The sequence below is a fragment of the Stomoxys calcitrans genome, chromosome 2 (genome assembly GCF_963082655.1).
Source record: "Stomoxys calcitrans chromosome 2, idStoCalc2.1, whole genome shotgun sequence".
Taxonomy (NCBI): Eukaryota; Metazoa; Arthropoda; class Insecta; order Diptera; family Muscidae; genus Stomoxys; species Stomoxys calcitrans.
In genome coordinates, this window is record NC_081553.1 from 236,175,003 (window position 1) to 236,187,689 (window position 12,687).

Below are 12,687 nucleotides of genomic sequence, written 5' to 3' on the forward strand. Positions count from 1 at the left end.
AAAGTTTGACATTTGAAAATAAAAATAAATTTAGAAAACCATAAAAATTTATTTTTTTTTAAATTTCTAATTCCAAAAGATTTACTGCTATTTCGAAATATCAACTTAAATTTTAAAAATTACTTTTTAAGGGTTGGTATTCTATTCTGCTTTCGGAATAGTCGCGAAAATTCTTGATTGTTTCGCGAGCGAAATTTGACAGTAATCAAATGTTTTTGTTTCCATACCAAAACATGTTTTTTATCTGCACTGATTTTTTTCTTTATTTATTTTTATCTGCACTGATTTTTTTCTTTATTTAATTTACCATTAAACAAATAAAACAATTGAAACAAATAAAACAAAAAAAATGGGTCCGACAATGGTTTCACTATTTTCCTCACTAAATCGGAGTACTACTTTCCCGAATATTTTTCGCCAACGGTTCGTCTTTCTTTTTTAATATGCAGTTTGACAGCATTCCGCTCGAAAGCTGGACAGAATACTTTGCTTTATTGAAAGAAAGTATCAAAAATAACGGTATTTATCGAAATGGGCGCTCTTCTCTCGATAAAATGCTTTGCACAAAATCGATAAACGTTGGATTGGAAAAAAAACAGCATCCTTTAAAATAAGACCTTTTGGGCTAATGCTTTTTTTAAGAAAATAAACAAGCCTAAAACGAATATATATATATATATATATATATATATATATATGCGATTGGAAAGGGAAAATTGACTTGATAACATTTATTGACATTTTGTTGAAAAAATCAAAATCGATAAATGAAGACGAAAATTCGATATTTATTATTTTTACGGCTTTACGTATGTATTTAGTGGGAGACGCAGTGACGCATCGCAGTTTTCGTTACACGCCTGCCTGAAAAGCTGAACAGAATACTCAGCTTTATGACTGGTACTATGTTCGTTTTTAGTCGTCAAAGTTAATAATTGTATAACTTTTGCGAGTTTATTTTTTGACATTTGTTAGCAGAGTTGCATTTTTCAATGCGACGCTTCTCAACGGGCTCTTTCTGCTATAGTACGCACACAAAACCGAACATTATGAAAACTTGTTGACAGCTGAGTAAAATTTTTTCTCGCTTAGTGCACTTTCTACCAACGAGTTTTGGTTGTGTTTGTGTATAATAGTTAAGAACCATAACACAACAAACAACAAAAAATGGTACGAACTAGTAACATGCACAAAATCAGAGTTGCACTAATCACTTATTTTGACAAATAGTGTATAACATTTTGTTGTTGGGCAACTGTCACTACCTGTAAATGAATATATCTAGGATAGTGCACTTTGCGCACTTAGTTTGTATGGAGAAAAATGCTATCTCCTCTTAGCTAAGCGGCTAATCTTTTCGCCGCTTACTATCGCCGTTTATTAAAAATGTGGTGTCATCATTCAATTTTAATGACAAAACTAAAAGAGGAAGAACGCAACACATCTATCCACTGATTAAACCTTCTGAAATGGCAAAATTGCTTAGGATTGCAATAAAAAAAAAACATTCATGGATTCCGAAAAACATTTATTTACAATTAAAATTACCTATTTTGTTTTTTTTTTATTGATATTTGATAATTTCGTATGTGAATTTACGGCATTTGCCAATCAAGGTAGTTTCGTTGAGGGTAGATAGAGGTGCTAATGACGCTTCCTCTTCTTAATACCGAAAAAGCTTTTCTATTTTGTTTATCCACTCACTCTGTGAAGCAAAAGTTTTATTAAAATATCCTCCGTTAACCAGATATACAATTTGGCATATGAAATGTTCAGAGTTCTAATTCCAACTCACTGTCGCCATTGTACTTTTTTGCCAATAAAATTTTAGCTTGACTTGCGTTTCAGCTTTATGATAAAGACTTGCACATTACGTTACCATACGAAACATTTGAATCTTGCCATACGATCGCAAGTAATTGTAGTTTTCAAGCAACTAAACACATTTCGATAAAATATACAGAATTATCGTTTAATTTATAGTTTCAGCTGATAATATAAAGTCAGCGCAGCGCGTGTTTTTGCCGTATTATTTCTAGTTAAATAAGTTAAAAGTGCATTTAATACAAAACTATGGCTTCCATGTTGAAACAAAGCAGACTCTTGGTAGTTTTTATTTGGTATTTTAATTTTTAAAAATCTTCTAAATGTTTATTTTCGTTTAGATGAGACCAACCATGTTATTCAACAGCGGTGGCAGTGTTTTACATTCAGTTAGCCGGCCTTATTCAAGTGAAGCACCGGCCCGTACTGAGAAAAGTAAGTATGAATTGTATTTTCTCTGTGCATGCAACTAATACTGAAATTTTCTTGCAGCCATTAACACTGTTTCACTTTTGGGCCGTGTTGGGGCTGATCCACAGCTACGTGGAAACAATGAACATCCAGTAGTAACGTTTTCCTTGGCTACACACACAAACTACAAGTATGTATGGTATGGAGGAGAACCAAAAGTTCAATCTTTTTCACTTCTCAATATTTTTGGCTAAATATAGATATGAAAATGGAGACTGGGCTCAGCGTACCGACTGGCATCGTGTGGTAGTGTTTAAACCAAACCTGCGCGAATCTGTGATGCAATTTCTAAAGAAGGGCCAACGAACAATGGTGCAAGGAAAAATTACCTATGGCGAAATTACCGATCAACAAGGCAATCCCAAGCCCAGTACCAGCATAATAGCTGATGATGTTATTTTCTTCCGAGAGAATGCCTAAAGTTATTTTTGTTATTGTTTAGGATAAGAAACAAACAAGCATTCAAAGGTTCATTAAACAATCATATTTACCATGTATTTTTATAAACAAAACGTCACATTACATGCTGGAAATGTTAATACACAATAAGAGGGACAATACAAAATCATTGCATCATCGTTCATATAGAAACTATGACTTATTAATTTGTAGGTGGTAATTGTAATGTGGTGGATATCATCAGGATCTTATCCAGCATCACATCCATCTTTTTCTCCAAACTACAAAGCACTTCATTGTGATAGTTTAAAATTTGAATGATCTATAAAAAGGACAATTTAATCTGTTAGGAACACTAAATTTCAATGCATGCATGATAGCCATCAGTGTTTCCTCTTACATGTGAAAAATTACTAATGCATATTGGCGCACTTGTATTAGAAGAGGCTATTGACAAATTATGCTTTTGGAAAGAAATAGGGAACAAATGTTTAGTGAAGTCCTTTTTTGTAAAAATAAAGTATTAACAATCAACGAAGAAAAGACATACGTTGCTTCTTTAGTAGATATGCGACTGGACTAATTATAGAGGTCTCTTAGATATGCTCAATTCGAAACGACTGCCATATTGCCTCACGACTAACTGGTGCGTTCGAAGGCTCTTTCTTCCTTTGAGCCCTTGAAAGACCTGGATATTATTCCGGCACGAGATGACTGAGCATTACTTGGTTTGAATCTCTAATGTCCGATTTGTGAGGTGTTCAACGTCACCAAGAGAAGCTTAGCTGAGAGCTATCGGGCGTCCATGGATCGCGGATAGTGGAATGCTCCATATACGGAGTAACTGCAAAGGCAATCGTGGACAATCAGCGATATCGAGTGGAGAATCTCAGCGAGAGGTCAGATGGCACCGGTGGTGATGCTCGATATAACAAGGCGAGTTATTGGCGACTTTAAATAACCAATGGCTATAATGATCCCGCGGCGAACGAGCTCATCTATGGAGCTTGACGAGGAACGTTACCTCCACATATAAATGCTTACTTAAGATTTCTTAAATTTTCATCATAAGATTTCTAAAAAAAACAATGTTTTTCGCGACCAAGACTTCATTTTAACTTTGTTTTTTGTTTGCGTTATAACAACGAGTGGGTTTTAAGGAAAATTATAATTCAGAAAACCCCCTTTACCTACCTATATTGCATAAACTTACAACATCATATGGACCCTTGTTGAGGCCAGTGAACTTCAGAAATGCTTGCATTTCGCATAAAAAATTTTCCATTTCCAACATTTTAAAATCTGTTTGCTGCATCAACTCCATAAAACCATTTCTTTCTGATTTAGTTTCACGCCGATAACTGCAGTAACCATAATTTGGCTTGTGCATATCGTCAACTGTTTTCATATAGCTTTGTAATTCGCCATCCATACACTGCAATTCTACTTCCAATCTCTCGACATCCAGTTTAAGTTTTCCCAATAATTTTACCACATCATAAATCTTAGAAGAGAATTGCGGGATATATTAAACGATATGTAAAATATCAAACCTCATACCTGATGTTCATTTTGGGTAGCTTTCATTAGTCTTTCGTTAACAAATTCTGTCTTATTGCAATACTCTTGATGGACTGACAACATTTCGCGACTCAATATATCAGCCAAAATATCTAATTGCTGAAATGTCAAAGGGTTGTGAATTCCGTTGTTGAAACATCCTGCCATTTTCGAGATTATATTACTCGTTCACAATGAAATTTTGAAATACACAAATTCTATGTTTGATACAGGGTACATTTATACCAAGCATGTTTTGATTTTTATAACAATTTTGACAAATAACCCAACAAAGTTATATTCACTACAAAACAATATCGTAAAAATCTAATGCACTGTGGTATGTGGGAATAAAACGAAAGCAGTCAATAGAAAAAAAGATCTGGATTTTGATCGACTATGATTGAAATAAGAACGCATTTCCATATGTACTTTCCGAGTTGTGACTCTTCAAAAATCCCAAAAAAATATTCTAGACTTCTTAAAACGAATAAAAACACGATACTTACCCCGGGTGTAGGAAGTCTTTTGACCACAAGCAAAATTTTCAACGAATTCGGAAAACAATTGAGATTTCCTTGCGCTCGCGACGTCAAATCGGAAGAAAGGTTTCTATGGGAGCTGTTTCAGGTTATACAACGATTTGAACCATAATTGGCATGATCGTTGAAAGTCACTACATTAGGTACAAAATTTCAGGCAAATCAGATAATATTTGCAGCTTCTAAGGGGTTGAACAAGTTAAATCGAAGGAAAGGAATATATGTGGCTCCCATATAAAGAATGGGAGCTATATTCAAATCCCAACCGATATGACCCATTTGCAATTCCTAACGACCTACATCTTTAAGAGGTATGTGTGAAAGATTTTGATGATTTGATTTCCACAGAAGTACGAACCGATATGGTAAGATCGACGAGAATATATTGATGGCTTGTTACTTTACATGCGAAGAAAAAAACTTGACATAGGTATTTTTTTGAAATCATTAAAACTGAGTTGTTTGCATTTGTATCCGCCTGAAATTTTGAGGCCATGTACATCTGACATTTGTCTTCTATAATAAACAAAATATGCAATTTTGCAAAAAAAAAAAAAAAAAATGATTTTGGCCCTTTTTATATAAGCCCATTAAAGACTGACCCTCGATTTCCTTGTCCGATTTTGGTGAACTTTCATTTTTTTATTATTTCTAGCATTTATATTAACGTATACAATTTTTTAAACAAAAAATTTTTGAAAAAAATTTAAAAAAAAATTGTTTTTGTTTCCCATAGTGGCTTTACCACAAAAAAAAAATAAAGGCCTTAAGTTCGGCCGGACCGAACTTTGGATACCCATCACCTCGGGTATATATGTAAACCCCCTTTTGTCACAATCCGATGAAAATTGGATAACTTATGCACCCAAATTCGGCACGGACATTGAGTGGTCTAATAAATATAAGTCACTTGAATATTGTCAACTATATTGTGTCAAAAAAATCGGGTAATAAATCAAGCTTTTATGAACTTCAGACCCTTTATCGGCAGATCGGTCTATATGGCAGCTATATCTAAATATAGTCCGACCTCAACCACATCAAGCTCGAATATCGGGAGGCACAACAACTCGCTGTTTCAAATTTCAGCGAAATCGGGTAATAAATAAAGCATTTATGGGCTTCAGATTCTTAATCGGGAGATCGGTCTACATGACAGCTATATCTAGATATAGTCCGATCTGAACCATATTAAGGTCAGAGATCGGGAGGCTTAAATTTACCCACTGTTTCAAATTTCAGCGAAATCGGATAATACACAAAGCTTTTATGGGCTTCAGACCTTTTTATCGGCAGATCGGTCTATAAAGCAGCTATATCTAAATATAGTCCGATCTAGACCATATTTGGGTCAGATATTGGAAGGCCTTAAAATACTCACGGTTTCAAATCGAAATCGGATAAAAATTAAAGCATTTTTGGTCATTAGATCCTTTATCGTCAGATCGGTCTATATAGCAGCTATATCCAAATATGGTCCGATTTGGCCGTTTAAGAACTTAACCAGCGTGCGTCAAACATACATATCTGTGCCAATAACTCAATTTTTGAAGGCTGTAGAGTGATTACAACAGACGGACGGACAGACGGACAGATACACGTACAACGTTAAATCGTCTTAGAATTTTGCGACGATCCGAAATATATATACTTTGTAGGGTCGGAAATTGATATTTCGATGTGTTGCAAAAGGAATGACTAAATGAATATACCCCCTATCCTACGGTGGTGGGTAAAAAACCATTTTCCTAATATTTTAAGACCATTTAGCGAAGAAAATTGGATTTTAATGGCTTGTACATAAAATCACTCCCGCTGCCAAAAGTAGTAGGCTTATCGCTATAAATTTGTTTTTTTTTTTAAATATAGAAACCACCAAGTGCAATAAGATACCAGATACAAGAAATCTCACTACAAAGAATTTTGGGAAATTTTTTTGTTTAAATTTATGAGCTTTAAAAAATGAAGCCAATTTTCCCTCAAAAGCTGTCTTTATGTGGCAGGAACATTTTTTTTATTTTTTTAACTAATAGTTTCATTCGTTCACTTTACGCCAATCCAAATTTCATAACGATACCTTTTTCCTAACTCGAGTAAAATTTTTTTTAAGATAGTTCTATTTTAAGGTATTTTTCTACCCATTCGGCCTTAATTGGGTTCAGCCGCCGATATACTTCATGGGGTCGCAGATCAATATTTTGAGGTGTTACAAACGGAATTCGTAGATTAGTATACCCATGACATAATTACCAGGTTGTGTACCTTAAACAACTGAGTAAAATTTTTTCTCGCGAGTGCACTATCAGTCAACAAGTTTTGGTTGTGTGTGAGTATTACAGTTAAGAACCATAGCACACATAAACAATGAAAAATGGCGCGAACGAGTAACATACTCAAAATTTGAGTTGCATTAATCACTGATTTTGACAGATAGTGAACACAATATTTTGTTGTTGGGAAACTGCCTCTACCTGTAAGTTAATATGTCTTGATTATACCCCCCATCCTATGGGGTGGGTATACAACACAATGGTTAGCATTTTCACCTCAATCCTGACGAGAACATCAGACAAATTTGGCATTCATTGGCAACATTTCTCTAACTATGGCATGCATTAACGTCATGTAAAAACTTCTCCCTAAGAAAAGTCGCCCTGTGGCACGACTATAAAAAAGGAAAACTTGATTATTGATATGTGAGAAGTTTGCCCCTGTTCCTAGTTGTAATGTTTTAGTTAAAATTTATAGTTTAATTACAGGGTACCTGACACGAATTGTTGTTGTTGTAACAAAATTTTCATGTAGAGGTGGCGATCCTCGTCAAGCTCATGTAGGTGAGCAAGTTCGTTCCGGTCCAAAGGACTGATCGCCGCGGGAACAGTGTGGCCATTGGTTATTTTAAGGCGCCAATAACTCGCCTTGTCACATCGAGCATCGTAGGCACTCAGTATTTGTGTAAGAGCCGGTGCCACCCGACCTCTCACTGAGACTCTCCGCTCGATATCGCTGATTGTCCGCGACTACAGTTACAGCTACTCCGGATGGAGCATTCCACTATCCGCAAACTGTGGACGCGCCCGGTAGATCGTAGCTAAGCTTCTCGTGACAGCAATAAACACCACACATATCGGACCTCAATGTTCCAGCCTGTGTGGTGCTCATAGCTATCCCGTGCCGGGACACGAATTGTTACCAATTCAAGCAACCATCTTCTGCTGGACTATTGAGACGGCCAAAACCTGCAAACTGCACAAATGGCTTTTTTTCAGCGCATTCATACCGGCATCTTTTCAATCTTTACATTGGTTTCTTAAATGTCTCAAATATAAAAGTCATTAGACTGCCATCTAGCGAATTGGACAGCCATTGTGTAAAGTGCTTTATGTGACGGTGCCGAGGGAACGGTTCATGGCAAACGACCGGAATGTTTGCTTACCGTCGACTCCAAACCGCTTCCAATATATTTTCCCGATAATGAGTCGCATTAACGTTGACGTTTTGAGCGGCCAACGCCGGTCATAGCTGCCCACACCATTATTTGAGATGGAAAACTACTACGGTTGGGCGTTGGCTTTCGTATCAGCTACCCTGTATATTGAATCGCACTGGATGAGATAGTAGGTTATAAATGTGTTACATTTTTTGTTAGCCTGGCATGTCTGGTTCGATTCGTCGTTCATCCGCAAAAAAATTAATTTTCTATATTAATTTTATTTTTTCTTGTTCAAAAATAACTAAAAATTCTGCCGTTTATGTTGCCTATGTTATTTGCGCACTTACATTTTGTCTTTAGAATTTGATTTCTCCCTCCATATCTTTTGATGGCGATGGTTTCCCCCGTATTGTTTACCATTTATATGCCCACATTTCTGTTATTTGTCAAATATTGACATTCAAATTAGATCGCTGTTGTTTTTCTGCCATTTCCGACGAGCATGAGAGCCTATATCGCACAAATGTAACCCGGGGTTATCAATAACAGCAAATATTTGCTAATGGAATCCATGTGACAAATACGAGTATACGTGTAATACATTACACGTTTAAAGAGATCTCTGCAAATGAAAATACGGAGATAACTACTAATCAATGAAAGCTTGTACGGTGAACAAAATGGAACATAAACACTATAGCTCTGTTTAAATAGCAATAAAAATAATTAAAAATTCTTTTTTTTTTAAAGTAGATTTTTAAAAACAAAAGTCCAAAACATAGAAACATTTAGAAAAATACACAAGTATGCTATTAGAAAAGCTACTTTGAAGTAGGCTAGAGTGGCAGACTATTTTCTAATCATTCGTCTGCTTAGTTTCAGATCCAGGAACTGGGGGTAGGTGTCTTAGTCGAGTGGGTCTGCCCAGCCAGGCCCACTACGTATCACATAGCTGACGAGAACATACCGGCGCTGCACAACTTACCACTGAACGTATAGTTGCTTTGTACGTGGTCAACAAGGTTTCTTTATCAGCACCTCAAGTGCTGCCGGCAAGTGCATTGACCTTATCGCAGATTTCAGTGGAATGTGAGGGGAATTTGCAAGAGCTGTCAAATATGACACCAAGTATTTTAGGAGACTTGATGATCGGAGTTGTTACTCCATCGACCATCACATTCAGAACTCTTGCAGCGAAATAAGAGGCAAGTTCGTTGAGGTAGACGTTTAACCTATTGCAGACGTTAACAATGGGTAGGGGCATGATGCCATGATCGTGCAATCGTCCGCATGTGATACGATCTTTACGCCATCTGGAGGGGTTGGAATGGAGGATGAATAGAGGTTAAACTGTGCTCGAGGTATCACCCCGCCTAGACTATTTTAGTCCATTAGTAAAGCCGCAGGGAGGGCATATACTCGCATGCTAACCTAATTCCCATAATAACTTTTTAAAAATTCGATTCGGAGAAGATTCATAAATTCATTTAATAGGTCATAAATTATACACAAGACTAGGTAGAAAATTGTTTAAATACCCAAAAAGTGAACACCAAAACTAAAACAAATATTCCCTCAAATACCAAAAAACACTAAAATGAAAAGAAAGTTTTTGGTTCGTTTGAGTCCTCCAAACCTTTATAAAGTACTTGAAGAAATAAATCCATTTGCTTCAGTTACATAATCTTATGATAAATTATTCCTTAAAGAATGGCGTATGTACATTTCCTTATTAACGACCTTTAATTTAACTTACAATAATTAAATTTATAAACGAATTTAATTTTTTTAATTGAGAATAGATTATTTAAAAGTTTGCTAACTGCTAACCCTTGGGCAACCCATATCCATAGGTTATGTTTGAAAAAGGTACACTCACGTATCTAACGCCTAGGAAAACCCTCATGGTAGAATCCTATATTTGATTCTACCATGCAAATAGTTTTTTGGAATTTTCAATAAATATTATCTGTGTGTGAATATATAAAAGGTATGCTATATTTATGGTTATGTCCGAGTAGAGGTTTGAATGTTTTTTAATTCTATATTCAAATTTATTTTCACATACATAGCGAGATTGAAGGTCGAGTTCATTTTGTTCAATAACTGTTATTTTTATTTGTATACGCTCTTTTCATTCGGCCAGTATTTTGCATTTCATTAAGCATACTTTTAGGCACCTTTTATGTTTCTCTGGGGAAATGGTTGTGGAACCTATTTAGATCCTATTGTTTAGCAAAGCGAATAGTTTTTGGGACATCGACGTTTAAATCAACAAACTCTCCGTAATTATGGCAACATGTCAAAGCGTATACATGGTGGAATTTGCCAATGTTTTTCTGTATGTTGGTCAAGAGCAACCAATAACGCTTGACAATTTTCTAATTTTCTCTTTGTTAGTAAGGGTTAGTACTCTATTCGGCTTTTCACGTGAACAATTGTCAAACTCCAAATAAAAAACAAACGTATGAGCTAAAAAGATCAATGTTAGAGTATGCGGCCATCATTTGGGATCCTTATTGTATTTCGCATATTGGCCTTCGGCCTTCCTCTGCAACGTCCGCCATATTGGTCGCGATGTTTGTTACTGGGAGTACAGAGTTTGTTGGTTTGTCGTAGAAAATTTGTCCGAATTACCGCATTCGTGAACGAGTAAAATCGTTCGAAATCTATTGTCAATTATATATTTCTTTATCGAACAAGGATTTTTGAAATTTAAGAACGCAAATGTTAAAATCTATCAAATAAACAATTTTACATAAAAATGTCTATAAAAGCTGTGTAAAATCCATTGAATGCAAGATGAAGTTTAATTCGATACAACAGCACACTCGATCACGTATGTGGTAATTCGGCGCCAGCTTTATTTATTTTTGATTTAACAAATATTCGTATCAATTCATCTGAATTGTTGGCTTTAGTTTCGTTTTTTGTTCCTGTAAGGAGTTTACGATTTACTGATATATTTACTGACATATTTCATATTTGCAATTATGCCCGCAATGGACCACAAACTCGCTTATTTTAAAATTTAAATGGATTTAATGTAAATTTTCAAACTGAATCGATGCCAAGTATTGATTTTTGCACAACTAATGAAGTATTTAAATCAAGTACATATATATTATGCTTCTCCCCTAACACAATTTTTGTAAATATTTTTATATTTTTGAATTTTTATCCCAGTCTGTAAGCATATGAAATTCCATTGACTATAACAAATAAATAAATAAAAACATGTGAAATAAATAAATGCCTTTTTTTATTCCTTGTTAAAAGGAGCACTTAAAAACAATTAATCGTAGTGTAATGGGAATGTAAGACTGAGTTAGCACAAAAAATTTCATGTAATTATGTTTAAAAAAATTATGATATTTTTTTAACATTTTTCTCAACAATTTCGAAAGCTAAACAGAATACTGTGCTTAAATTAATTCCCATTTATTTTATGATTCTTGCATTAAGCAAAAAATTGGCGTGTCTATTTCATATTCATAGGTTAGCATGTCCGCCTTCGATGCTGAACTCCTGGGTTCGAATTCTGGCGAGAACATTAGAAAAAATGTTCAGCGGTGGTTATCCCCTAGGAACCATGCTATTTGAAAAAAAAAATTGTATGAGAGCCACGTAAAAACTTTTCCCCAAAGTGGTGTCGCACTGCGTCACGCCGTGCAATTTAAAATTTCATACTTTCTATAAAACGTCAATTCTTTAAACTAATGCCCTAATGCCTGTTGAGTGTTCCATAATTCTTTCACGAACTTCCAGAAACTAAAATTATCCATTAAAATTAATCATGTAGTGACCCATATGATGTGTGAATATCAAGAATATTTTCGACTTTGCTGTCCAGAGGGAAGGCAAAGTTTTGAAGGCCAAGTTAACACGTAAGTTATAATTAATGCATTTTTTGCTAATAAATATGATTAATTATGGCAACTGTTGCATTCAATCAAATTTTAATGTTTAAAAGTAGTCCAAAATAGCTTAAAAATGAGCTCTAGTTAAGACACATTTATGGGATTAGCTGTATCCATTGTCTATTTGGTGTTGGTGTTGATGTACTTGTTGTTTATAAGACTACCTATTGTTTTGTAGATTTTTGCACTCTTGCCATTATCGATGGGTTGGGGGATTTTGCATTACCTCTCGCCTTATATGAAACCAGTTTAATTGGCGTCATTATCTCCGTAGTATACTTTGGAGAGCAGAACGTGACGAATGCCACCCAAAAAAAGTTTTAATACAAAGTTAGCCAGCAGCGGCAAGTGCATATTCCCAGAGAGTTAGTAGGTAGATCTGGTGGCTGGCTGGATGGTGAGGTGTTCCACATGTCCCACACACCAAGCAGACCGTAAACAAAACGTTAAGACTTCTTTCGCTTGCAAAAAGAGAACGAATCAACGCCACAATGCCACCACAACAATGCGATTGATCGATCGCCAATTGAGCAAAACG

The 12,687-nt window shown here is 35.3% G+C and overlaps 2 protein-coding genes across 3 annotated transcripts; one reads left to right on the plus strand and one right to left on the minus strand.

Moving 5' to 3' along the window:
• The first annotated feature begins 1,975 nt into the window (after window positions 1-1,975).
• On the plus strand, window positions 1,976-2,886 carry LOC106081589 (single-stranded DNA-binding protein, mitochondrial). The gene is made up of 4 exons (XM_013243651.2): window positions 1,976-2,106; window positions 2,166-2,259; window positions 2,317-2,425; window positions 2,496-2,886. Exons 1-4 carry the CDS (start codon window positions 2,074-2,076, stop codon window positions 2,713-2,715), a joined length of 456 nt encoding a protein of 151 aa, XP_013099105.1. The 5' UTR covers window positions 1,976-2,073; the 3' UTR covers window positions 2,716-2,886.
• LOC106081587 (uncharacterized) lies at window positions 2,757-4,564 on the minus strand. Of its 2 annotated transcripts, none has more exons than XM_013243649.2 (3): window positions 4,255-4,564; window positions 3,889-4,198; window positions 2,757-3,016 (listed from the first exon to the last, which is right to left on the minus strand). In XM_013243649.2, the coding sequence occupies exons 1-3, from the start codon at window positions 4,420-4,422 to the stop codon at window positions 2,988-2,990; spliced, it is 507 nt and encodes a 168-aa protein (XP_013099103.2). In that variant the 5' UTR covers window positions 4,423-4,564; the 3' UTR covers window positions 2,757-2,987. The 2 variants fall into 2 exon arrangements, with proteins under 2 accessions (XP_013099103.2, XP_013099102.2); XM_013243648.2 differs by having other exon boundaries at window positions 3,908-4,198; window positions 4,255-4,549.
• Window positions 4,565-12,687: the final 8,123 nt, after the last annotated feature.

What these genes read in the sequence shown, in the direction of transcription:
- LOC106081589 (XM_013243651.2), top strand. Translation starts at nt 2,074, where the DNA reads ATGGCTTCCATGTTGAAACAAAGCAGACTCTTG. An exon ending in ACCGGCCCGTACTGAGAAAA is followed by an intron (nt 2,260 to 2,316) that starts GTAAGTATGAAT and finishes ATTTTCTTGCAG; the next exon opens with CCATTAACACTGTTTCACTT. An exon ending in GCTACACACACAAACTACAA is followed by an intron (nt 2,426 to 2,495) that starts GTATGTATGGTA and finishes GGCTAAATATAG; the next exon opens with ATATGAAAATGGAGACTGGG.
- LOC106081587 (XM_013243648.2), bottom strand. Translation starts at nt 4,422, where the DNA reads ATGGCAGGATGTTTCAACAACGGAATTCACAACCCTTTGACATTTCAG. An exon ending in CTACCCAAAATGAACATCAG is followed by an intron (nt 4,199 to 4,254) that starts GTATGAGGTTTG and finishes TTCTCTTCTAAG; the next exon opens with ATTTATGATGTGGTAAAATT. An exon ending in ACAAGGGTCCATATGATGTT is followed by an intron (nt 3,017 to 3,907) that starts GTAAGTTTATGC and finishes TCCTTTTTATAG; the next exon opens with ATCATTCAAATTTTAAACTA.